The 26386-nt window shown below is 41.4% G+C and overlaps 1 protein-coding gene across 1 annotated transcript in view; it reads right to left on the bottom strand.

Moving 5' to 3' along the window:
* Positions 1-4382: 4382 nt before the first annotated feature.
* KIFAP3 (kinesin associated protein 3) overlaps positions 4383-26386 on the bottom strand; it is a 100645-nt gene continuing 78641 nt past the window's right edge. The window contains exons 17-20 of the mRNA XM_075286728.1: positions 17582-17667; positions 16795-16984; positions 16032-16131; positions 4383-4853 (exon numbers count right to left, since the gene is read on the bottom strand). Coding sequence (XP_075142829.1) covers positions 4745-4853; positions 16032-16131; positions 16795-16984; positions 17582-17667 — 485 coding nt within the window. The 3' untranslated portion in view covers positions 4383-4744. The remainder of the gene's footprint in view (positions 4854-16031; positions 16132-16794; positions 16985-17581; positions 17668-26386) is intronic.

Genomic DNA, 26386 nt, shown 5'->3' with positions numbered 1-26386 from the left:
TCCCTCCATCTCTGCCCCCAGATTCATGTCCCTCCATCTCTGCCCCCAGATTCATGTCCCCTCCATCTCTGCCCCCCAGTGTCATGCCGTCCTCTCCATCTCTGCCCCCAGATATATGTCTCCACATCTCTGCCCTCAGATTCATGTCCCCACATCTCTACCCCCAGTGTCATGTCCGCCCGTCCATTTCTGCCCCCAGTTTCATGTCCCCCCCTCCATCTCTGCCCCCAGTTTCATGTCCCCTCCATCTCTGCCCCCATATTCATGTCCCCTCCATCTCTGCCCCCATATTCATGTCCCCTCCATCTCTGCCCCCAGATTCATGTCCCTCCATGTCTGCCCCCAGTGTCATGTCCCTCCATCTCTGCCCCCAGATTCATGTCCTCTCGATCTCTGCCCCCAGATTCATGTCCCCTCCATCTCTGCCCCAGTGTCATGCCGTCCTCTCCATCTCTGCCCCCAGATTCATGTCTCCACATCTCTGCCCTCAGATTCATGTCCCCACATCTCTGCCCCCAGTGTCATGTCCCCCCATCTCTGCCCCCAGTGTCATGCCGTCCTCTCCATCTCTGCCCCCAGTGTCATGCCGTCCTCTCCTTCATCTGCCCCCAGTTTCATGTTCCACCTCAGCGTACACGACATTACACTTACCTTCTCCTTCGTTCCCTCGCAGCTCTCTGCGCGCCTCTCTCTCACTGGCGCACAGTTGTAGACGCAATGTGACGTCATCACATCGCGTCTGCAAGCCAATAGCGGCGGTGACACAGGTCAGCTCCTCGCTTCAGCCGCATATGTGTCAGCGAGAGAGGCGCGCAGCGGCGAAGCGAGGAGCTGACCTGTGTCAGCTCCTCGCTTTGCTGCTGCTGCCGCCGGCTACTGGCTTCTAGACGCGATGTGATCACATCGCGTCTACAAGCCAGTAGCAGTGGCGGCGGCGAAGCGAGGAGCTGACACAGGTCAGCTCCTCGCGTCAGCCGCATATGTGTCAGCGAGAGAGGCGGGAAGCGAGGAGCTGACCTGTGTCAGCTCCTTGCTTCAGCCGCGTATGTCTTCAACTCAGATCTGCGTCCTCTGGAAGCAGATCTGAGTTGAAATAGGACATACAATGACTGCTACGGGCGCCAGGGGGCCAGCACACGGTGGCAGGCCAAAACCGGGCCCCCCCCATTTTTCAATTTGGCCGGGCCTCTGACGCCAGTAGCACTAGTACTGGCCTATCGGCGGCCCTGCCAGTGAGTAATGTGCACAAAATTTGATATTTAGACCACCTTACAAATCCCAAGAACTGAGTGTTCTTCCCCCAGCTGTGCATTTAGTCTGACTGCAGCCAGGCTGAATGCAGACATGTCGCTTGGTACAGATGAACCTGTGCTTCAATTCATTTCAATGGGAGAGTGGGAGATAAAAGAAGTAAAACTTTTAGTTATATGTCTTTACCGTATGGACAGATCCGAATGTACAACAGAGCTTGGCTGTAAATGATGGATAGTGTTTGTCTTGTGAATTAAAGCTCTTCCATTTCATACATCCTGGCAGGCCTGTAGGTTTCTCGTAGATTGCAGTTAGTATAGTGTTGTTATTGATGTGTCCAGGAAATGTATTTGAGATGAAAAAGCCCCAACTGCTTATACTAGAGTCAGGGTCCACTGGGCACAGAGACCTGCAAAGATCGCCAACATTAAACAAAGGGGGAGGTCCTTTAGTGCTACTGCTCTGAGATTGGCTTGCCGTGACAATGATGTCATCAAAGGTCCTGTAGCCACTAGAATGTAACATTTGCAGATAAGATTGTGGCCATTATGTGCAGGATTCATTGTGTCTTATAGAAGATGTCTGTTGTATCGAAGAGAGGAAGCTACAGTAACGTGAAAGTAAAACATACAGGTACATGCTGGGGTTACTATTCCTATTAATGTCAGGCATTTGGGGATTTTAATTTAGTTTTAGTAACTCCATGTGCCTCACATTAATAACAGTTAACCCCATCATGTCCCTCATATTAACCCCTGTGTGCTCCATATATGGGTTACTAATATGTGAGACACATGGGGGTACTAATAAAGGACCTTAATTATGAAGATACCTAATTATTACCTCCCTATGTCCCACATATCAGTAACTCTTATGTGAGGGACACAAGGGTTTAATGTGAGGGACATGATGGGGTTAACTGCTATTACCATGAGGCACATGGAGTTACTAAGCTGTAATGCACATGACCAGACTTTTTATCTGCAATGGTAGATTCCCCCCCTCGGTTTATACTCAAGTCAATAGGTTTCCCATTTTTTTGTGGTAAAATTAGGGGCCTTGGCTTATGTTTGGGTCGGCTTATACTCGAGTGTATACGGTAATACGATCTAAAGGAACAATTAAATATGGAATTTTAAAGCAAGCCTTTTAAAGGTGTTTTCCCACAATATAGCCATATTTAAAATGATAAAAAATTTTAAGTTAAACATTTTTGTAAATGTAAGTAATTAAATAATAAGTTATATTGCACAATGTTACAAATTTTCTCTAATTATCTTACTAGTAATGGTCTTTGCCAATAGATATGATCAAAAGTGAACTTTTTATGGTCTGGGACTTGTCAGAAACCCAGTCATGATTTCCTTATTGTGCCCTGGTTATTGTGACATGCATGCACTGTCCTACTCTGATAACCCAGGCACAATAAGGAAATCATCACTGGTTAATTTCTGACAAGTGCCAGACCATAGAAGGTTCCTGAATTCATGTTAGTATGGCTACTACCACTAAGGCTATTTTCACATCTGCGCCAGAGTCTCTGTTGGAGACTGCATCGCAGTGTTTTCGCCTGAAAATTGGTGGAAGAAAAAGTCCTGCATTTCAGTTTTAAAACAACAGACACCTGATGAACCTCATTATATGGTGGTCAATGGTGTTCCTTGGACTTTGTGTGTTGCCGCTATGTCGAAGACCGATCAGAACAATGGAGAGGTGACGCTAGTGTGAACCTATCGTGAGATAAGTAGGAGAATTCTTAAAACTGCTAAATTTTTAATTACCGTATATACACGAGTATAAGCCGAGTTTTTCAACACGGTTTTTGTGCTGAAAAAGTGCGCCTCAGCATATACTCGCGTCAATACGGTAACTGAAAATGTCACATGACTGGTCCGCAGTGAAAGACATCTGTGGGAGGCCGCTGGAGCAGTGATAGGTGAATGGTGAGGCAGCGCTGCCTCCATTTTAAGGCGGCCCTGGAGACAGCACTGCCTCACCGACCACCCATCGGCATCAGCGCTGTTCCAGCGGCCTCCCACAGATGTCTTTTACTACGGACCAGTGAAATTGCCACTTGAGTCAATATGGTAATTGATTCGACTGTATTGACTCGGCTGCAGCAGGCCTCCGCTCCAGTCCCGACCCACTCCCCCAGCTACAACAGACGCTGGGTGACGTGGCCACGTTAACTCAGGCCCGCACCTGGCGTGTGTTGATGATGTCTTACAGCATCTCAGCACAGGCGGCATCATCACGAGCCCTACGCTGAGACGCAGGAGCAGCCGCGGGAGAAAACAAGCAGCCACGGGAGAAGATGAGCAGTGGCGGCGGAAGACAAGCAGTGGCGGTAGTGGGAGCAGCAGTGCGAGGTCGGTAAGTATGAGAACTTAATGTTTGTTTGTCCCAGGGCCTGCTCACTGCTGACCCCTATAGGCCGCGGAGGCCAGCAGTGAGTAGGCCCGAGCCCCAGCCGCGATCCCACTGCCGCTATTATTATAATAATGGGAGCTCAGGGGAGGTGAGAGAAAATAATAAACAGTTTTACTCACCTCTCCAAGATCCAATGTTAATCCTAGCCAGCTTCAGGCCTATATGGTAAAATCCCAGATGTCATGTGGTCTGGGATATTACCATATAGGCCCAGAGCCTGTGGTAGTAGTAATAGCCTGTTGCCGTACAGGCCCAAAGCCTGTGCTAGCAGTAACAGGCTATTACTACTACCACAGGCTTTGGGCCTATATGCTAATAAATCAAATCAAACAGGCTTTATTGGCACGTCCGAAATAGATATTTGGCATAAGCTAGTAAAGTGGGGGATATTACTATATAGGACTACATAGGCCTGAAGCCGACTAGGATTAACATGAGCACTAACAGAATGTCATGCATTTTTCCCCCTCAGCTTATACTCGAGTCAATAAGTTTTCCCCGTTTTTTTGTGGTAAAATTAGGGGGTCGGCTTATATTTGGGTCGACTTATACGTGAGTATATACGGTACTTATATTTGCAAAAAAAAGAAAAAAAGACTAATTAATATATTTTCACCATCTTTCTTTTCATAACACTTTGTCACATCAGTGGCTAGGAATAGAAAAGACATTTTCTTTACAATGTTTTAATGACATGCAAAGACTGAATTAATAGTGGACATGCGGCTGTAGGACTGTTACATTAAATATAAATAAGAAATAATTACACTTTAGGACATTTAGTTCCATAATAATAATTCAGAACGCTTTCTACCAAACATTTCTTATTTCCTGGACTTTCCACATTCAAACCATTTGTGTCTGTTCCCATTGCTCAGATGATAAAATGGCTGCACAATTATTTGGTCATAAGGCTTATCATATTGTATTACTAAAGTTGTCATATTAACTGCACAACTTAGACACAGAACTAGCTTAACAAACACAGGCTAGAAGCATGCTGTTCTCCAGGCTCATGTGATTTTAGGCCATTATTAAGTTGATAAATTAGGATAATCGGTAATTATCGCGCTCCAAGTCCATAGTAGTAAGGCTCGTCTGGTCGATAGCCATATGCAGTTGTAGGTCGTCCAGGAATAGCAGCAGGTTGGCCAAAATTATCCACGCCAATCCTATAAAGAAAAAAAAACAATTTACCATATGGCATGATCTGATTAAACACACAGCAAAAAATATAACATCAGTGAAACACAAGGAAATGCGCTATTGCTTCATATATACAGGTATTACTTTAGAACTGCACTGCCTATTAGAGATGAGCGAGTAGTATTCGATCGAATACCTCCCCGCCATAGGTATTTGTGTAAGCGGCCGAACACCGAGGGGTTAAACGCATCGAATATTGGTGTTCGGCCACTTACACGAATACCTATGGCGGGGAGGTATTCAATTGAATACTGCTCGCTCATCTCTACTGCCTATGTATGACTTGTGGACTGGATAACATTAGTGTTATTTTAAATGTAGACTAATACATGCAATTAAGTCTCTCTCCACTAGATGGCACTCTTGGATACCGTCATCACGTGAATGTCGAGCCTCAGTCTGTAGTCATATGCTGAGCTCCCTCCGACTGATACAGTTTTAAATACTCACCGATGTTATTAGCTCTCATATGCACAGTGTATTTTACATATATTATTAATACAATTATTAGAGTGCAATGATGGGTATGCCAAGAAATAGATTTCCATCAATTTCATCGTCTTTTAGTACATGGATCATGGAACAATGTAAACAATAAAATGAGAGAATAATGGTTTAATGGGTTTAGGAATTATTTGATAAATTAGGTAACACAGTTTAAAGCATTATCCGGTGGGATAAATCTATTTTAAAGGGGGCAGAATTGAATTGATCACGTTACTCATCTCCAGCCGCGGTCATTCCAACACTTACAGGCATTTTATAATACTACATTACACTCATTATCTGAGAAATATCTTTATTTGACTATAAGAGCAAAGACTAATATTAATTCTAAGTCATCTGTAGACACAACCCAGTAACATAACAGATCCATGTAGTAATCACCTATGAGAACCTGAATCTACAAGTCGTCCGTCAGGCTCTCAAACAGCTACACAAACTGTTATTGTTATCATAAAGGGACAGGGTCAGTCAGAACTAACAAGAGCACGGGCGACAAATTAAAACTAAACCCCCGCTGTACTCCAGGGTTTTTAGAACCTTTAATATGTGAGCAAAACCTCTGCACTTTTGTAATGATTTTTTTAAAGACTCAAATCACTTCCAGACCTCGGTAATACTGGCAGGACCCTGCATGTAGACTTCTAAAAGCACAAATATTTCTCTTTCCCACTGGCTTGCCAGGCCTGTCAGAATGCATTTCATGTGATATACTGTGGCATTTCAAAGTTCTTGGATTACCCTGCTGAAGCCGAGATCTGTGACCTGCCAGGAGTGGCAGATGAACTTGCCGCATGTTTAGATTCTGGGAGGGGTTTTCAGACAAGATGTCTGGGGGCCAGGAGGAACACATCTGAGGTGCATATCATCTTAATGCTCAACACTATTTTATATTATACAACTGCCAGAAAGTATAATGCACACTTTTTGCAGATACTTAGTGTGCTGACATTTATCTTTCTACAGTGGTTGGGATTTAAATATAAGCTGTCCTCAGGAAAGGCCATGAATATATGATCAATAGGGGGCCGACATCCGATCCCTGTATGGAAACGCTTCCAGTACCTGTCCTGTAAATGATATGGAGCTGGAAGCAGAAAGCTCCGTCCACAAACTGGAGACAAGCAGGGGTCTTCTCCATGCCACCCTGCCCTGAACATCACTGTTCTTCATGGTCCTTCTATTGGAGTTATGAACCGGAGGATGGTTGCTTAGACATTACCTTGTATCTATTAGTGACCTCACAGACTATTAAAAACCTTGCTCTTAGTGTCATCATCGTTGGACACTAGAGATGAGCGAACACTGTTCGGATCAGCCGTTCCGAACAGCACGCTCCCATAGAAATGAATGGAAGCACCTGGCACGTACACTTTGCCGGGGGCCAGTCGCCGTGCCAGGTGCTTCCATTCATTTCTATGGGAGCGTGCTGTTCGGAACAGCTGATCCGAACAGTGTTCGCTCATCTCTATTGGACACCACTCCTGGGGAGGGTTAAAAAGTCTTTAATTTCATCCATTTGTATACAATCTGTGGAGTGGTGGAGTCCAAACTCTTTAGATATGGTTGTGTAACCTTCTCCATTTATAAATAAATTACCAAGTCTGATATTTATGACTCGTTTGTTTGATTTGGTTCTCTATATCTAGTTTTAGGGCTTGAATCGAAATCTGCAATATTTTTAGGTAACATTTATGCAGAAATATAGAAAATTCCAAAAAATTCATGAAATTTCAAGTACAATATACTGCAATATAGAAGTATTGCAGTATATTGCATGAGTGATGGAACAATCGTATGCTCAAATAATTCCAGTTACAGTGGTTATCTTTTTACTATACAATTATTAAGTCTTAACTGCCCCTTTAAATTATGTCAGAGACCCTATCATATTATATATGCCAGGGAGAATAATTAAAATAAAAATTAAAAACTTGAGGCAAAACTGACCAGGTCCGTAGAGATCAAAATAACAGTTTTAAGGCTAAGTAGCTATTTGAGGCCTTGTTTTTTTGTAGGAAGAGTGATACATTTTTAAAAAATCATTATTATTTAGTAACATACAGTTCATTATATTTTCTATGATGTGCATTTCATCAAAAAAGCGATTCCACCAGTGTGTTTTAAAAGGGCTTCGATAAGACCAGATATTGATGGCTTATTCCTATTATTATTATCATATTATTCCTCTCGGGATTCCCACTGATCAGCTGATATTCGCAGCACAGTGTAGCTACTACACATCATATAAACATTGCAATGCAATGAATGAAATCAGCTGTGCTCAGGTCGTGTCAAGACTAAACTTACTGTCATACAAGAAAGTCGGAGATGATGAATCTATCCATGGAATGATAACTACCATTTTCTCCCTAAATTTTGGAAATCAAACTATATTTCTCTGGATTAACACTGTAGGCTTATAGTTTGCGCTTCACGGACCCCTGTCTTTTTTCAACCTTATCAACTATTGAGCAATGGATTGCTAATAAGGTTAAAGTAGGAACCAAGCTAGTGACTTTGGGCTACTAAGCTTGTGTTCAGTAGATTCAGTTGTATTAGTCACTTTTTTATTACATATTATGTGTGTGAAATACAATATTATTTCTAGCTGGAAAATCATGTTTTAATTTAGAAATAGTCTTCCCGTGAGAACACAGACTATTATATGATAGAAGAATGTCTTAAAAGAAAGGTCACAACACAAATTCCCATGTCATATTCCGAGCAGTAGGAAGATATGGGATTACGTTCAGAATTTCATGTAACCAAATTGGATGGCTTTACTTTTACATTATTGGATCCATATTTTGTTTTGATAAAAATAGGAAACATAGTAATACAAGTAATTACAATTTTTTTCTAGCTGTTTCAAAAGGATCTGTAAAAAAAAAAAAAAATCAGTCATATTGAGGATGGAACTTTTTTGTGTAGAAAGAGTTAAAAGCGAATGTGTTCCTTCCTTTCGCCATTTGATTTTAAACTAAAGAGTTTAAAAATTCTATAATGATTCATTTTATAGTAAAACTCTATAGGGACTATGGTCCCAAATGCATTGTGAGGTCTGGCACTGATGTTGGAGGGGAAGGTCTGTCTCCTAAATGGCATTCCAAAATTCAACCAAGAGGTGCTGAGTAGGGTTGAGTTTGGGGATGTATGCAGTCATTACCATTTTTACATGCAAAAATTCTTCAAAACATATGATTATGGCCTTTGCTTTAGGCAGAGGAGAACAGTCACAATGGAGCAAAAAAGCTGGCATAGATTTCGGTGCAGGTGCATGGGGCAACAGAGGTTGTGCCCGATTTATGAGGGGGCCAGCATCTCTTCATAATTTAGGAACATCCTCCAATAGTAGGAGATATGAAGACCATTATTAAAGGGGCTCTATCATTGGGAAAAGTTATTTTTAACTAATCACATCCTTGCATAGGCTATTCCACACCTACCTTTAGTATGTATATTGCATCAGTGGTTTTTGAATAAGTCTGTTTTTTATTCGTATGCTAATTAGACTGGGTGCACAATGCATCGTGCACCCTCTTTGCTATTGTTTACTTTGGGTGTATACAGCACTGACTGCTGCTGCTGCTGACTTAGCTTCCTGTTTGCACACTCACATAGGAGATAATAGCAGAGACGAGTGCTGCTGGGAACTTCCTGTGCTGGCTGGAAGCTCATTAGAATATGAATAAAAACAGACTTATTCAAAAACCACTGAGGCAATTTACATACTAAAGGTAGGTGTGGAATAGCATTTCTAAAGGCTATGCAAGGATGTGTTTAGATAAAAATGACTTTTCCCACTGATAGAGCCCCTTTAAAAGTGTCACTCTTCATAAATAAGACTGCACGGTGGCTCAGTGATTAGCACTGATGCCTTGCAGCGCTACAGTCCTAAGTCAAAATCCATCCAAGGACAACATCATGTTGATTCATGTGTGATCAGCAATGTTATGGTTATTTGTTCCACTTAGCCACTCAAGGTATGAGCAGTTACTATGTATGCCAATTTTCTTTTTTCTGTTTAATTCATCTCAAATAGAAAAATATGAGACGGCTGATCTGTAAGTTGTTATACTAACAATTCTAGGTTGTTGGATGAACAGTTTAAATTTCCATGCTAAGGACTCATACATGGTTATATACTAAGCTGCCATAGAGGTACATAAGGCCTTTACAATGCCTCCAGATGTCTCTAAATTCAGACTGTGGGTTTTGTGTTTCAAAAGAATTGTGGTAGACTTCACTGGGTGTTGTACCCTGTTTCCCTGAAAATAAGACATCCCAACCTTCACCTCCTGGACCTCCTACAACCGGCAGTCATACCGGCGCTCCGCTAAGGAAGCGCCGGCATGACTGCCGATTGTCCCCCGCTACAGCCGCTGCATAAAACATCCCCTGAAAATAAGAGAGGTCATATAATCCGAAGAAAATTTAATATAAGACACTGTCTTATTTTCGGGGAAACAGGGGTATGTACATTGCTTTCCAGGGTACATTACCTCCAAATACAAAACACCCAACAGAACCTGTGCATAAGCTTGCAATCTTGTATGCACAGGCCTACAAACACCAACTACATTAATCTATACATCTATACACACAGATATACACATACATATATGTATATTTCTGTATCAGTCACAAAAATATTTTTTTCTAAAACTAGAGCTGAAATGAATTGCAAAGTGGACATCTACACAAGTTCTGCCAGAACAGAGAACCGTTCAAGGCCTGAATCTCTGGCACACAAATCTTTAGATATATTTTTCTCTTAGGTAACGGTATCTGTTGATCCAATTACAAGTACACATGAATACATTAGGCTTATCCAGTTTAAGTAATCCCTTAATGCATTGTACAGGAAAAGCTGAACATTTAAAAAACACAAGACAAAAAAACTCCACGTGAATTAGCTTTCATTTTAGAATTCCCAGTTTTAGCATTAAACAAAAGTTATGAGTCCTTTATTTTGTGAGGGTCTTAAATCTTTCCACAAATGCTGGCCTTTAACCACTTATCTTTAATAAAGTGGGTCCCATAAAGAGGTGGAGGGGAGGTGGCGGAGGAATAAAATAAATTACAAAGACAACATCATCAAAACTGGACACTGTGCTTTTGAGTTTTACTTTCTTAGCCTTTAAGGACTTGACTGGCTTAACATTTCACAGCGTGCGAGTGGTGAAAAAGAAGGAAATTTTGTTCTCATTAACTGCAGTGAAAAAGAGCTATGTAATTTGAGAAGTGACAGAACCATGAGATCAAAGAGCGTTCAATCTGGAAAGCCAAATAAACCCCTCTGGCTACTTCCTGGAAGGAAAATTCACTCCGACAAAATAAAACAGAAAAGGGAGAAAAAAAATCCAGCCTGCTTTGAGGACTGTCAAATACTTAGAGTCACTGACCTGAAGTTCTGCAGCTTTGTTTTGTAACAAATACCTTTGTATTGAAAGGTATAAATGAGTGATAATGTGGAGCAAACGTGGAATTGTTTGATATGCCTTCACATGGAGTAACGCACCGCGCATTTTGCTCCAAATTACACGTGTGAAAATACACATGTAAAATGTAGTAAGCCATTGAGTTCAATGGCTTTTTTTTCTGTATAACGCTCGTAATTTTGCGTGTGCAAAATTACGCACGTTATATGAAAAAAAAAAGCCATTGAACTCAATGGCTTACTACATTTTACATGTGTATTTTCACACATGTAATTTGGAGCAAAATGCGCGGTGCATTACTCCATGTGAAGGCAAGGTGTTCATACAGTTAAAACATCTATCTCTCTGTCTCTCCCGACCTGGCTGAGCAGGGTTTGTTCAGTGGGGAGAGGAGAAAACATCTTTTTTCATTACTATGCATTCCTCAGTTATTCCTCCAGGAAGTGTATGAATACATTGACAATTGGGTGTTACTACATGGGTGTTAGTGTTTCTCCATAGTCTGACACTGTTCAGTCAGTGCTGACATCAGGCTGTGTAGGGACATAGGGAACAGTAACATGCAGTTTTCAATTTGTTCATATAATGATGACAACAGAGAGGAACAACACAATGAAAAGAAAAAACACTCCAGAATTATTATATCATGGAAAACATATATATATTTATGACACCAGACAAGTAAGTAAAATGGCAGATTCTCTATATATAGCACATAAGTGCGTATGCTATAAATGTCTGATTGTGAGGGTATTACCACTAGAACCCAACCATGATGGCCTTTGCAAAAGCTGTGCCCCTTTGGCTACACTTATTGTAATTGAGAACTGATTTCTTGAGGGCTTATAGGAGACGACACACAGTGCTTTGAACGAAGTTGTAGCTGCATTCAGTTCTGGGGTGACAGGAGCCTCCACTAACAAGTAAGAGACACACTGATTAATTCCAGGCTATTTCTCATTACTGAGGGGGTGACACACTATGTACCTGGATATAGTTATAACTGCACTCAGTCCTGAGGCCACAGGTGCCATCACTAATAAGAAAGTGACAAACTGATTAATTCCAGGCTATTTCTCATTATTCAGAAGGGCAACATGCTATGTACCTGGCTGGATGTAGCTATAACTGCACTCAGTTCTGAGGCCACAGGTGCCATCACTAATAAGTAAGTGACACACTGATTAATTCCAAGCTATTTCTCATTATTGAGGAGGGCGACACACTATGTACTTGGATACAGTTATAACTACACTCAGTTCTGTGGTCACAGGAGCTGTCACTAATAAGAAAGTGACACACTGATTAATTCCAGGCTATTTCTCATTACTGAGGGGGTGACACACTATGTACCTGGACGTAGCTATAACTGCACTAAGTTCTGGGGTCACTGGGCTATCACTATCAAGTGACTGACTGATTAATTCCAGGCTATTTCTCATTACTGAGGGGGTGACACACTATGTACCTGGACGTAGCTATAACTGCACTCAGTTCTGAGGCCACAGGTGCCATCACTAATAAGTAAGTGACACACTGATTAATTCCAAGCTATTTCTCATTATTGAGGAGGGCGACACGCTATGTACTTGGATACAGTTATAACTACACTCAGTTCTGTGGTCACAGGAGCTGTCACTAATAAGAAAGTGACACACTGATTAATTCCAGGCTATTTCTCATTACTGAGGGGGTGACACACTATGTACCTGGACGTAGCTATAACTGCACTAAGTTCTGGGGTCACTGGGCTATCATTATCAAGTGACACACTGATTAATTCCAAGCTATTTCTCATTATTGAGGAGGGTGACTCACTATGTACCTGGATGTAGATAGAACTACACTAAGTTCTGGAGTCACAGGCTGTGACTTATTAATAAGTAAGTGACTCACTGATTAATTCTAGTGTATTTCTCATTAATGATGAGGGTGACACACTATGTACCTGGCTGTAGATAGAACTACACCCAAATCTGAGGCCAAGGGTGACTCCATTAAAAGGGTTGTCCAGTTTCAGATCAATATTGATAAACACATGTTATTGTTATTGCATTTCTGTATCAATTTCTCATGGATTTTTATATCTCTGCTTGTTCTCATTCATTCTCCTTACTTCCAGTGGATAAAGATCAGTCTATGGTCATGTGACGAACATACAGGTGTACAGCTGTGACTATAACAAGCTGTATACCTATGTGTCCATCACATGACCTTGGACTGCGTGTAAATATCAAACAGTGAAGTAAAAATAAAATAAAATCCAGCACCAGAGGAAAAGATGTATATAAAACGTAACGTTTACTTAAAAAAATGGATATCATAAAATCATGTCACATACATGCGAATAAAGCTGATTATGTGTTTCGAGACTGCCATCCTCTTACTCATACTCGAAAACACGTTAGTGACTTTTTATTCATTTGTATGTCACAGGTGGCTTGCATCTGTCATTGCTTGTTCCATGGACTGCAATTCAGTTGTACTACGGTCTATGGTAAAATGCCTATCTATCTATTGAGACTTCCTACAGGCATACAGGAATACATAAATTAGTATAGCAGGCCTAGGAGCCTTTATTAGTCTCCCTGCTGTCATAAAAGTTATACTGCTCCCTGATCTTGCCCTGTAGGAATCCTCCTACAAGCCAAAAACAAAAGTACATGGGTGGGCAGCACAGGAGGGGGAGATCAGCATACCAGGGCTAAATGAAAGGGTTAATTCTATTGACATGGAACAATAGAGATCCATCAGTTATGGCATGCTTTCCTCTTGTGAGCATGCGCCATATTTAAAGATCCAACATCCCATCCATCCAACATTATACGGATGTAGGGAGTGGTTAAAAAAATGGTGCAAATAATTTAAGGGGAACTATCTATATGATCATAAGAAATGGGGGTCCATTTTTATGGTACTGCAGGTCAGGCATGCTCACTGCTGTTCCAATCATTTTCTATGGAACTTCCAAAAATAGCGCTTGGCTATCTCCAGCAATTTAGTACAAGTGAATGGAGTGGCCGTACATGTGTGGTCAGCTGCTCCATTTATTTAGTGGTACAAAAATATGGTGTTCTCTTGATCAGAAGGAATTCAAAGGGCAGGATCTCCACTGATCAGCAAGGTACCACCTGAACATTTGGAGTATAATATCCATGAACAACCAGCTTTCAGTCTGCTTTAATCATCTGCATAAGTCCATATTAGAGAGGCTTCCAGGTGTTTTATATTGGTGACTTAGCCTCAGGATAGGCCATCAATATCCCATCAGCTGTTCTCAGTCTCTGCTGAGCTCTGTAGTTATACAGTGAATAGAGCTGGAAGGAAATGAATGGATCTGTCCACTGTGTGGCTTTGCTTCAGTTCAAGTAAGGAAAACCACAGAATTTACCAAATTGTACATGTATATTGTGCATCTATATTGTACACCCTGTTTTAATTCTGCAAGATGATACATTCATAGCTTATACTCAGCTTAACATATACAGTACAGACCAAACGTTTGGACACACCTTCTGATTCAAAGAGTTTTCTGTATTTTCATGACTATGAAAATTGTAGATTCACACTGAAGGCACCAAAACTATGAATTAACACTTGTGGAATTATATACTTAACAAAAGAGTGTGAAACAACTGAAAATATGTCTTACATTCTAGGTTCTTCAAAGTAGCCATCTTTTGCTTTGATTACTGCTTTGCACACTCTTGGCATTCTCTTGATGAGCTTCAAGAGGTAGTCACCTGAAATGGTCTTCCAACAGTCTTGAAGGAGTTCCCAGATATGCTTAGCACTTGTTGGCCCTTTTGCCTTCACTCTGCAGTCCAGCTCGCTCTGCGGTCCAGACCTGAACCCAAACCATCTCGATTGGGTTCAGGTCTGGTGACTATGGAGGCCAGGTCATCTGGCGTAGCACCCAATCACTCTCCTTCTTGGGCAAATAGCCCTTACACAGCCTGGAGGTGTGTTTGGGGTCATTGTCCTGTTGAAAAATAAATGATGGTCTAACTAAACGCAAACCGGATGGAATAGCATGCTGCTGCAAGATGCTGTGGTAGCCATGCTGGTTGAGTATGTCTTCAATTTTGAATAAATCCCCAACAGTGTCACCAGAAAAGCACCCCCACACCATCACACCTCCTCCTTCATGCTTCACGGTAGAGTCCATGCGTTCACCTCTTCTACATCGCACAAAGACACGGTGGTTGGAACCAAAGATCCCAAATTTGGACCCATCAGACCAAAGCACAGATTTCCACTGGTCTAATGTCCATTCCTTGTGTTCTTTAGCCCAAACAAGTCTCTTCAGCTTGTTGCCTGTCCTTAGCAGTGGTTTTCTAGCAGCTATTTTACCATGAAGGCCTGCTGCACAAAGTCTCCTCTTAACAGTTGTTGTAGAGATTTGTCTGCTGCTAGAAATCTGTGTGGCATTGACCTGGTCTCTAATCTGAGCTGCTGTTAACCTGCGATTTCTGAGGCTGGTGACTCGGATGAACTTATCCTCCGTGACTCTTGGTCTTCCTTTCCGGGGGCGGTCCTCATGTGAACCAGTTTCTTTGTAGCGCTTGATGGTTTTTGCAACTGCACTTGGGGACAATTTGAAAGTTTTCCCAGTTTTTCGGATTTCTTTACTTAGCTGCTTTTTTTCTTGCCATAATACAAATTCTAACAGTCTATTCAGTAGGACTATCAGCTGTGTATCCACCTGACTTCTGCACAGCACAACTGATGGTCCCAACCCCATTTATAAGGCAAGAAATCCCACTTATTAAACCTGATAGGGCACACCTGTGAAGTGAAAACCATTTCCGGTGACTACCTCCTGAAGCTCATCAAGAGAATGCCAAGTGCGTGCAAAGCAGGAATCAAAGCAAAACGTGGCTACTTTGAAGAACCTAGAATATAAGACATATTTTCAGTTTCACACTTTTTTTGTTAAGTATATAATTACACGTGTTAATTCAGTTTTGATGTCTTCAGTGTGAATCTACAATTTTCATAGTCATGAAAATACAGAAAACTCTTTGAATGAGAAGGTGTGTCTAAACTTTTTGACTGTACTGTACATTTCATTAAACAAAATAAGTCCACAAAAATATCATATATGTACAGTAGTGATAAAATTACATTGCAGGATCATACATTTACATTGCATCATTATGTCATACCAAATAATTAAAAAAAAAAATAAATTACCCTGTGCTGAACGAATGCTGCCCAATAAGATCTCCATTCTGAAGTTGATAGTCATTGAAGAAGTCAGGACTCACGCCACCTTCTGATTGCATCAGTCCTTCTATGAAAAATGACACAAATAAAATTATCTAAAAATGTTTATACATTACAAAAGTACCCTTAAAGAGGACCTTTCATAGGTTTGGGCACAGGCAGTTTTATATACCGCTGGAAAGCTGACAGTGCACTGAATTCAGCGCACTGTCGGCTTTCACGATCTGTGCCCCGGGTGAAGAGCTATCGATACCGGTACCGCAGCTCTTCACAGTCAGAAGGGCGTTCCTGACAGTCTGTCAGGAATGTCTTTCTTCAGAGAAGCGCCTATAGCGTGTGCTGTGTGACCGGGGAGGAACACCCCCTCCCTCTTCTCACAGTATTCGTCACAGCACAGCGCTAAAGGTGCTGCTGTCAAGGACTTTCCTGACAGACACACCGTATGTGCCCTGAGGATGTGAAAGATCCTCTTTAAAGGGGCTGTCCCGTTATGGACACTTATCCCCTATCCACAGCACAGAGAAGAAGTGTCCGATGACTGGGTGTTCAATCACCAAGGCCTCCAGTGATCAGGAGGATGGTGGATTGAAAGTCCTTATAAATGGAGCACCAGTGTGATTTCCCTTCTATGGGGCTGCCAGGACTGTAATCTCTGGCTGTGCCTGCAGCCCCATAGAAGTGAATAGAGCACTGGTCGCGTAAGCACATTGTCATTACGCCAACATCTCACCTGCATTGTAGTACAAGTCAGGTCTTTCCAGTATATCTCCTTCATGGATAAATGGTTCAATGGGTTCATCACCATAAAGATATTGCTCATTTTCATCCATTTGGCGACTTTCCACCATCTCAAGCCACTGAGAGTTATGCCATCGGAATTTCTCACTCTGTATTTTTTTTGCCCATTCTTCATCATATTCCTAAATGGAAAAAAACAACAACAACAAAAAAACATAACTTGATATCTTAACCCCTGCAGGACCCAGCCTTTTTATAGCCCACCTGAATGTTTTAGTTTTAGCATAGCAATCGAGGGCTTTTGAAGGGCAAGTTGCATTGTTTAAGCATACCATTTTATTGGTCACTTTCATTAGTACTTCTGTGCTACAGGGACCTGGCAATTGTGATGTTCCTGCAGCACAGAAATATCAAATCATCAGGGACATAACAGTCAGGGTTACAGGGGGAGTGACCACGACCATGCCCAAAAAGAGATCCAGCCAAGCAGCAGCAGAAGCAAGTAGCATAGCCACTTTCTTCGCATTTGCAGACACACTGCTGCGCATAACATGGAAGGCGTGGAGTTGTGGGTGGAGAGTTTACAGCTACTAAGACCTCTGCTGATCGGACACATATCACCGATTCTGAATAGGAGATACATTTAGCTTTAAATTTATGAGCAATCAAAAAAAATCTGTAGAAAAAACAGTAATTTATTACTAGTACACATTCATCTGGCAACTTTTATCAATACGACAAACTTTTAATATACACTGTTAAATATGGTACTAACTTACCGCTATTATATCGAGGGTATTATCGCATACTTTTCGGATCTCTGCATTTTTATCATGCATTAAGTCTATCAGATAGGCAGGGGCCTCTGAAACACAGGAGTTAAGGAAACTTAAAGAACTTCAAAATATTACCAAATTTACTACCTTTCCTATTTTGGGCTAAGGCGCAGGCCCCATGTAGCAGACTGCAGCCAAAAAGTGCTGCGGGAAAATAAAAACGCTGTGGAAACTCATCACGGTTTTTCCCACAGCGCTTTACGCAGAGTCTGCAGGGATTTCCTCTGCGGACTTTCTGCTTTAATTATACCTATATGGAAAACCCCAATATTTCTATAGGTATAAACTGAGATGCTGCCATTTACAAAAAAGACGGTTTTTGAAATCGCTGTGTGTCCATATTTTTCTGCAGTACATGGATGGGATAAGCCAGAATCCCATCCACGTTGCAGGTACTGTAAATCGTGGCATTTGCACTACATGGGGCCCCCAGCCTAAAGAGAAGTTATCCTATCCCAATAGAACTGCAATGGACTGCGATACTTTGCAGTTTCATCTTCACTGAGTGGCAGTTTTCTCTTTCTCTCCAATTGGTGCCATTCATTTCTACAACCAATACTAGTGAAATAGCAAGTGAGGACTCTCCAATGCCCAGTGTCAATGGGACATCACCTCAAGTAATTGACTATGGGCAGTGGAGACAGTTATTACAAGCAAATGGGGAAGCTTAAAAGAAAAGTTAAAAAGTGCCCGTCATTGAAAATGCAGCTACAAAGGTATTCAGCCAGTTGTATTATTGCCAGACTGTAATTTGACAGCCAAGTGTAACCATTCCCCATCACTAGATATACGGTCCCATCAGTGCTAAAATGTCTGCCTTTTTCGACTAGTTGCTGTGCAAAGCTAATGTGAGGGAGGGGGATTTATCAAATCTTTTATGCCTTTTTTGTTGCGTAAAATAGTTGCAAAATGGTGATTTGCAACTATACAACACCTCATGCGACTAAAATAGTCACAAGTGGCATTTTTGTGCCCCTTGTGCCACTTTTCCAAAAGTGGAGTAAATGACAGTATGGCAGCCATGTAATTGCAAGTCGGGACAGTGCCTAATTCATGATGAGAAGCCTCATCATGACCGAGTGCTTGCCACTGTCGCAGGGGACATCAAGACTGGTGTAAAATATGCTGGTCTTGATGAATATTCCCTTATGTGTCTACTTGGTAACAGAACAAATAACCCCCTGTGTATTCTTGATCCTAATGTCATATTCCGTTTAGTGCGGCCCTTGCTTCTTCCTAACATAAATTTGCTAGATTAACAAGTAGAAGGAGTCGGATAGAAAAGAGTAGGCTACACAGGGTTTGTTTGTTGTCTGCAAAATACGGTTGGATGTTTTTCCATTTTCATTGACGAAGCACTGCAGCAATGGAACCTATTTGGTTTTAATGTAAAAATATTCGAATTTTCACCATTAGCACAAAAAATGGATATAACTTAATACACACACACAGACGCATGTAAAGATGGTGGAGTATTTTAACTCACTCAAACCTACAACTATTAAAAAAAATCAAAAAAAATCAAACCCACAGTCATGAAGTTGTGATATCAACCAGACAGGAACATTCTCAAACAGAAATTAGCATAGCGTCTCCGCTGCAATTTGCTGAATGTTTGGCTTAGTGGAAAATCTGAAACTGACAAACATAGGTAGACCTGCTCTGGACAAAAGGCAGTAGTACAGGCAGTCTTTGTTCCCTACTCTACAGAGAGACAAACAACCTGATTTAGAAACATCTACATAACAGACATGACTAACTATTTCCCAAAATGTCATGTAATATAATCTCTGCTTGGTTCTCATTCATGCAATAATTTTATTGCTTAGGTTAAATTTCTTAGCTGAGCGATGACAGAAAGCAGGTTAAAGAAAAAACGTACAAATCGATATAGTGGGCCCAACATAGACTCTCTGGTGTTGCTCATCAGGTTATATAGACTAGTAAAATTTAGCCTTTCATTGAAGAGGTCCGGACCAGGCACAGTGGACTGATCTGAGTTTAAGGAAGCAGGCTAAGGCTAGGTTCACAGCTGCAGCAGTTACTCCTTATATGTTTCTGTTCTTCTATAGGAACAGAAGAACAAATGCATATGGTGCATAACAGGCATCAACATAATCTGAGAGATCCCATTACCTATGCGGGGTAAGTCAAGTTTTGGCTATGGTGTACATTGTTTCCCAGAAGGATGAAGAGGAACATTTAGAACTCATTTGTCCAGGATTTGGTACAAAAACTGCGTCAGAGGCTCCTGATGGATCCTCTTGGTGCAGATGTTCACTTAACCTGAGTATTAAAGGGGTTGTCTGGGCAAAATTATTTTTTTTTTAAAGGGGCTCTATCACTGGGAAAAGTCATTTTTATCTAAACACATCCTTGCATAGGCTTTAGAAAGTCTATTCCACACTTACCTTTTGTATGTAGAGTGCCTCAGTGGTCTCTGAATAAATCCGTTTTTATTCATATGCTATTGAGCCTCCAGCCAGCTCAGGAAGTTCCCAGCAGCCTCCTCTCTCCCATTATCTTCTATGTGTGTGAATCAAACAGGAAGCTGAGTCATCATCATCATCAGCAGCAGCCTCCCATAGAAAACAGCAGAGAGAGGTGTGCACCATCTATCGTGCACTAGTCTAATTAGCATATGAATATAAACGGACTTATTCAGAAACCACTGAGGCAATCTACATGCTATAGGTAGATGTGGAATAGACTTTCTAAGGGCTATGCAAAGGTGTAATTAGTTAAAAATGACTTTTCCTAGTGATAGAGCCCCTTTAAATAGGCTAGGGAGGTGAAAAAAACCCCCAAAACATACTCACTTGTCCCCAGTGCTCCCAGCATGGTTTGGTCTTGCCGATCCACTGTTGACTTCTGGAAGCCTCACGTGACCGCTGAGGTCAATTAGCTGCCTTAACCACATGAGGACCGCCGTACGTAAATTTACGGCCTCATGTGCTGGTACCTAAAGACCAGACTATTGCCGAAATACGTCCGGCCTTTAGGTACCTTTCTGGCGGGGGGAGGGGTGCGGGGGGGACAGGGGTTAGGTGTTAGTAACGTCCAGTCGGAACTGAGTCCGACTGGACGTGTTAACCCTTTCGATCGCGCCGTCAAACATCACGGCGCGATCGAAAGGGATCCGCCGATATTTGAAAGTGATCGGCACCCCCCGCGGCGAGATCGGGGGGTGCCGATGTCAGTAGAAGGTAGTCTGGGGTCTGGCCAGTGACCCCAGACTACCGGAGCCCCCACATACCTGGTGATCCTGCCAGGCGGTGGAGGAAGTGAGCGATGTGTCTCACTTCCTCTGCAGCTTACAGGACACGAGCAGGCTCATGTCCTGCTCGTGTCCTGTCTGCTACTGTGCTGAATCAGCTGATGCTTTCATCAAAGCATCAACTGATTCAAGTGTCCTAAAGGGACACATGAAAAAGTAAAAAAAAAAGTTTTTTTTAAAAAAAAAAAGTGTATGAAAAAAGTAATAAAGTTCTAAAGTCCAAAAATCCCTTTTTTCTATACAAAATGAATTATATAAAAAAAAGCACTAAAAATTAAAAAAAGCAATGCATATTTGGTATCGCCGCGTCCGTAACAACCTGTACAATAAAACTGAAATAATATTTAATGTACACGGTGAACGTCGGGAAAAAAAAACGGAAAAAACTCGCCGGAAGTAATGATTTTTCGCCATCTCACCATACAAAATATGCTATAAAAAGTGATCAAAAAGTCATATGCATCCGACAACAGTACCAATAAAAAGCACAGGTTGTCCCGCAAAAAATAAGCCCTCAACCAACACTGTCAACCGAAAAATAAAAATGTTACGCCTCTTAGAAGATGCGATGCAAAAAACATTGATTTATGTCCCCAAATGTGTTTTTCCTCTGCAGAACTAGTAACACATAAAAAAATAATATAAATGAGGTATCGCCGTAACCGTACCGACCCGCAGAATAAAGGGAACATGTTACTTATACTGTACGCTGCATGGCGCAAAATTAAAAAAGTAAAACTCAATGCCAGGATTGATTTTTTTTTTTTAAATCCAGCAAAAAAGGGTTAATAAAATGTATTCATAAAGATGTAGACACCCAAAAATGGTGTCATTACGAAATGCATCTCATCCCGCAAAGAATAAGCCCTTATATGGCCGCGTCACCAGAAAAATAAAGAAAATATAGCATCTCACAATGTGAAGACAAAAACCCTCAAAAATCGCCAAATTATTAGAATACAACTGGCGGCGTCAGGAAGGGAATATATAAGCTGTGCAAGCGAATATCAGGGGACACCCCAGATTTACAGCTTATGAGGGAACAGACACCAGAAGTGACCCCCAGAGTGACCCCCAGAGTGACTCCCCCAATCATAGGAGCTACTGGGACATAGTAGGGAATTTGGTGTTTGCAATGTCCTCCGCAGAGCTTATATATTCCCTCTTCGCCATCCGCTGTGCAGTCACGTCCGGGATACTAATACTCACTACACCCCCTGATAAATTCTTTGAGGGGTGCAGTTTTCAAAATGGGGTCACTCCTGGTACCCCATGGAATCCACTTTTCTGGTACCTTACAGGCTCTACAAACATGACATGGCGTCCAGATACCAAACATCTGAATCTGTACTCCAAAAGCCGCATAGCGCTCCTTCCCTTCTGCGCCCTGCTGTACGTCCAAACTGCAGTTTATGACACATGTATGACACATGTATGACACTGGTGTACCCCGGATAATGCACGTAATGTCATACGTGGGTATAAACTGATATTAGGGCACAGCCGGACACAGAAGGGAAGAAGGGTCATTTGGTTTTTGGAGCACAGACGGTTTGGTTTTTGGATGCCATGACACTTTTGTAGAGCTGAAACGCTAGTAAAGTGGAATCCCCTGATATGAGACGTTATTTTGGAAACTACACCCCTGAAGGATTTCTCCAGGGGTACAGAGAGCATTTTTAACCCCCAAGTGTTGCTATAACTTATTATCCATAAATGAATACGAAGCGGATTGTGAGAGGTGAAAATGACCATTTTTCCAGGAATACGTCCTTTCAGTGCGTAATATGTTGTGTCCACCTTGTATCAGAGATGAACGCTCTAAAAGCTGTTGTGCCTGGGATACCCGTTTAACAGTTTTTGGAGTGTCTCTGCTGACATAAGTCGGGCACAACATGTTGCACGCTGAAATGGCAAATCTGTAAAATTTTCATTTTTAACTTCTCTATCAGTTGCGATTTCATTTCTGGAAACTAAATAAATGCAACACTCAAGGGTTAAAAATTCTCGCTACACCACTTGATAAATCCCATCAGTGGGGTAGTGTCCAAAATAGGGTGACATGTCTGCGGATTCCACTTTATTGGCAATTCAGGGGCTTTGCAAAAGTGGCATGACGTCCAAAAACCAAACTGTGCTCCAAAAACCAAAATAGCGCTCCTTCCCTTCTGTCCCCGGCTGTGCCCAAACAGCCGATTCTACCCACATATTGGTATTAAGTCCGTTATCCGGGGTACACCAGTGTCATACATGTGGGCATACACTGCTATTTGGGTACCCAGCAGGGCGCAGATGTGAAGGAGCAATATGTGCTTTTGGAGTGCAGATTTAGATTCTTCGTTTTTGGACACCATGTCACATTTGCAGAGACCCTAAAATTGCCCCTACAAAATGGGGTCACTTCTTGGTGAATTCCAGTTTACTGGCACCTCCAGGGCTCTGCAAAAACAACATGGCACCCAGAAAGTCCCTCTAAATCTGTACCCCAAAAGCTAAAACGCACAGTGGTCCTTCCCTTCTGAGCCCTGCTGTGTGCCCAAGCAGCAGTTTACACCCACATATATAATTTTTTGACCCCCGGGATGGCCCCTTAATAGTTTTAGGAGTGCAGGTCTCTGACAACACAAAGTGGGTGCAACGTATTGGGCACCGAAATGGCATATTTTTAAAAATTTCAATTTTCATTTTGTACATTAAATTTTTGGGAAGCATTTTAGGCTCAAAATGATAATACCTCTTGATACATTCCTTGACAGGTGTAGTTTCTAAAATGGGGTCACTTTTGAGGGGTTTCCATTGTATTGATACTTTAGGGGCTCTGCAAATGCGACATGGCCCCTGAAAACTATTCCAGCAACATCTGCCCTCCAAAATCCAAATAGCGCTCTTTCCATTCTGAGCCCCACCATGTACCCATACAGCAGATTATGGCCACATATGGGGTATTGCCGTGTTCAGAAGAAATTGTGTAACAAACTGTGGGGGGCTTTTAATTCTTAAACTATTTGCAAAATTAAAACTATGGCGCTAAATGGACGATTTATTGGGAAAAAAAGTAATTTTTCATTTTCACGTCCCAATGTTAATAAAATCTGTGAAACACCTGTGAGGCCAAAATACTCACTCTACCCCTAGACAAATTCTATGAGGGGTGTAGTTTCCAAAATGGGGTCACTTATAGGGGGTTTCCACTGTATTGGTACTTTAGGGGCTCTGCAAATGCAACATGGGACCTGAAAAATATTCCAGCAAAATCTGCCCTCCAAAAGCCAAATAGCCCTCTTTCCATTCTGAGCCCCGCCATGTTCCCATACAGCAGATTATGACCACATATGGGGCATTTCTGTGTTCAGGAGAATTTGTGTAACGAACTTTAGGGAGCTTTTTCTCCTTTATCCTCTTGTGAAAATTAAAAATTTGGGGCTAAATTGACAGTTTGTTGGAAAAAAAGTAATTTTTCATTTTCATGGCCCAATGTTAATAAAATCTGTGAAACAGCTGTAGGGTCAAAATGCTCACTCTACCCTTTAATATGTTCTGTGGGGGGTGTAGTTTCCCAAATGGGGTCACTTTTAGGGGGTTTCCACTGTATTGGTTCTCTAGGGGCTCTGCTAATGCGACATGGCACCTAAAAATAATTCCAGCAAAATCTGCCATCCAAAAGCAAAATAGCGCTCCTTCCATTCTGAGCCCCGCCATGTTCCCATACAGCAGATTATAGCCACATATGGGGTATTGCCGTGTTCAGGAGAAATTGTTTAACAAACTGTGGGGGGCTTTTACTCCTTTAACCCCTTGTGAAAATGAAAACTTTGGAGATAAAGTGACATTTTAGTAATTTTTCATTTACACATCCCAATGTTAGTAAAATCTGTGAAACAACTGTAGGGTCTAAATGCTGACTATACCCCTTGATGAATTCTGTGAGGGGTGTGGATTCTAAAATGGGGTCACTTTTGGGGGGGTTTCCATTGTTTTGGTACTCTAGGGTCTCTGCAAATAAGGCATGGCGCTGAAAATTATTCCAGCAAAATCTGCGTTCAAACACCCAGTGTCGCTCCTTCCCTTCCATGCACTGCCGTGTGCCCAAAAATCAGTTTACACCCACATGTGGGGTATTTCTGTGCACGGGAGAAATTGCACAATAAACTGTCAGATGCATTTTCTCCTTTAACCCTTTGTGAATGTGTTAATTTTGGGTCTAAATGAATGTATTAGTGAAAAAAAATGAAATGTCTAAATTTCACTGCCATATTATTTTTATTCTTATGAAATGCTTAAAGGGTTAACAAACATCCCAAATGCTGTTTTGAATAATTTGAGGGGTGCAGTTTTGAAAATGGGGTAATTTATGGGGGTTTCTATTATACAGGCCTTTATAATTACTTTCAGAACTGAAGTGGTCCCTAAAAAATTGGTTTGGAGAATTTTCTTGTAAATCTGGAAAATTGCTGTTACACTTGTAAGCCTTGTGACGTCCAAAATAAATTAAAAGACAATCAAAAGATGATGCCAATATAAAGCAGAGATATGGGAGATAATATTTATTCATGTATTTGGATGGTATGACTATCTGCCTGAAAAGCAGATAATTTCACATTTTGAAAATTGCAATTTTTTTCAAATTTCCATCAAATTTCCTAGTTTTTTTATAAATAAATGCAAAAATATTGATTAGTGTTTACCACTAACATGAAGTATAATGTGTTACAAGAAAACAATCTCAAATTCATTTGTGTAAGTTAAAGCGTCTCAAAGTTATTGCCATTTAAAGTGACACATGTCAGTTTTGAAAAAAGAGGCCTGGTCTTTAACATACTTTTGGGCCTGGTCCTTAACCGGTTAAGGAAGGACATGCAATGTCACTACCTGAGGATTCAGACAGGAAGGAATTCCACTGCAAGAAGACAGCGGAGTAGCAGGACCGGACCATGCTGGGACGATGCTGGATCAATCATAGATTGCAAGCTCTTGCAAGCAGGGCCCTCAGTCCCATTGTGTGAAATGACTATTTCTTTGTAATATATTTCTTTGTCTGTATTTGAACCCTACAAATTGTATAGTGTTGAGGAATATGTTGGCGAAATTTAAATAAAAATTTATTATTATTATTATTATTATTATTATAACACTGGGGACAGTTATGGGATTTTTTCCACCTCCCTCGGCCTAAATAAAAATTAAATTTAAGCCTGGACAACCTCTTTAATCCAATAATCTAATTCAGCAAAACTGTCTAATAGAAATGATACAAACCAATTTCAGTATAGTTTTATTTTCTAGATACAGCTTAAAGGGTTATTCTTATCTCAGCCAATCTTAAAGGGGCTGTATCAGCAAAATTACGCTGATAGAGCCCCACATATGCGCCTTTAAAAATGCTATTCAGGCACCGCTAAAGTTATATTAAACTACCCCCCCTGTTTTTCAAATAAAACTCTAAAAAAGAATATGTTAAACTTATCTATCGT

This window comes from Leptodactylus fuscus, chromosome 9 (genome assembly GCF_031893055.1).
Source record: "Leptodactylus fuscus isolate aLepFus1 chromosome 9, aLepFus1.hap2, whole genome shotgun sequence".
NCBI classification, from domain to species: domain Eukaryota; kingdom Metazoa; phylum Chordata; class Amphibia; order Anura; family Leptodactylidae; genus Leptodactylus; species Leptodactylus fuscus.
The sequence above is the reverse complement of the archived record's forward strand: the minus strand, read 5'-3'. Positions and strand labels throughout refer to the sequence as shown.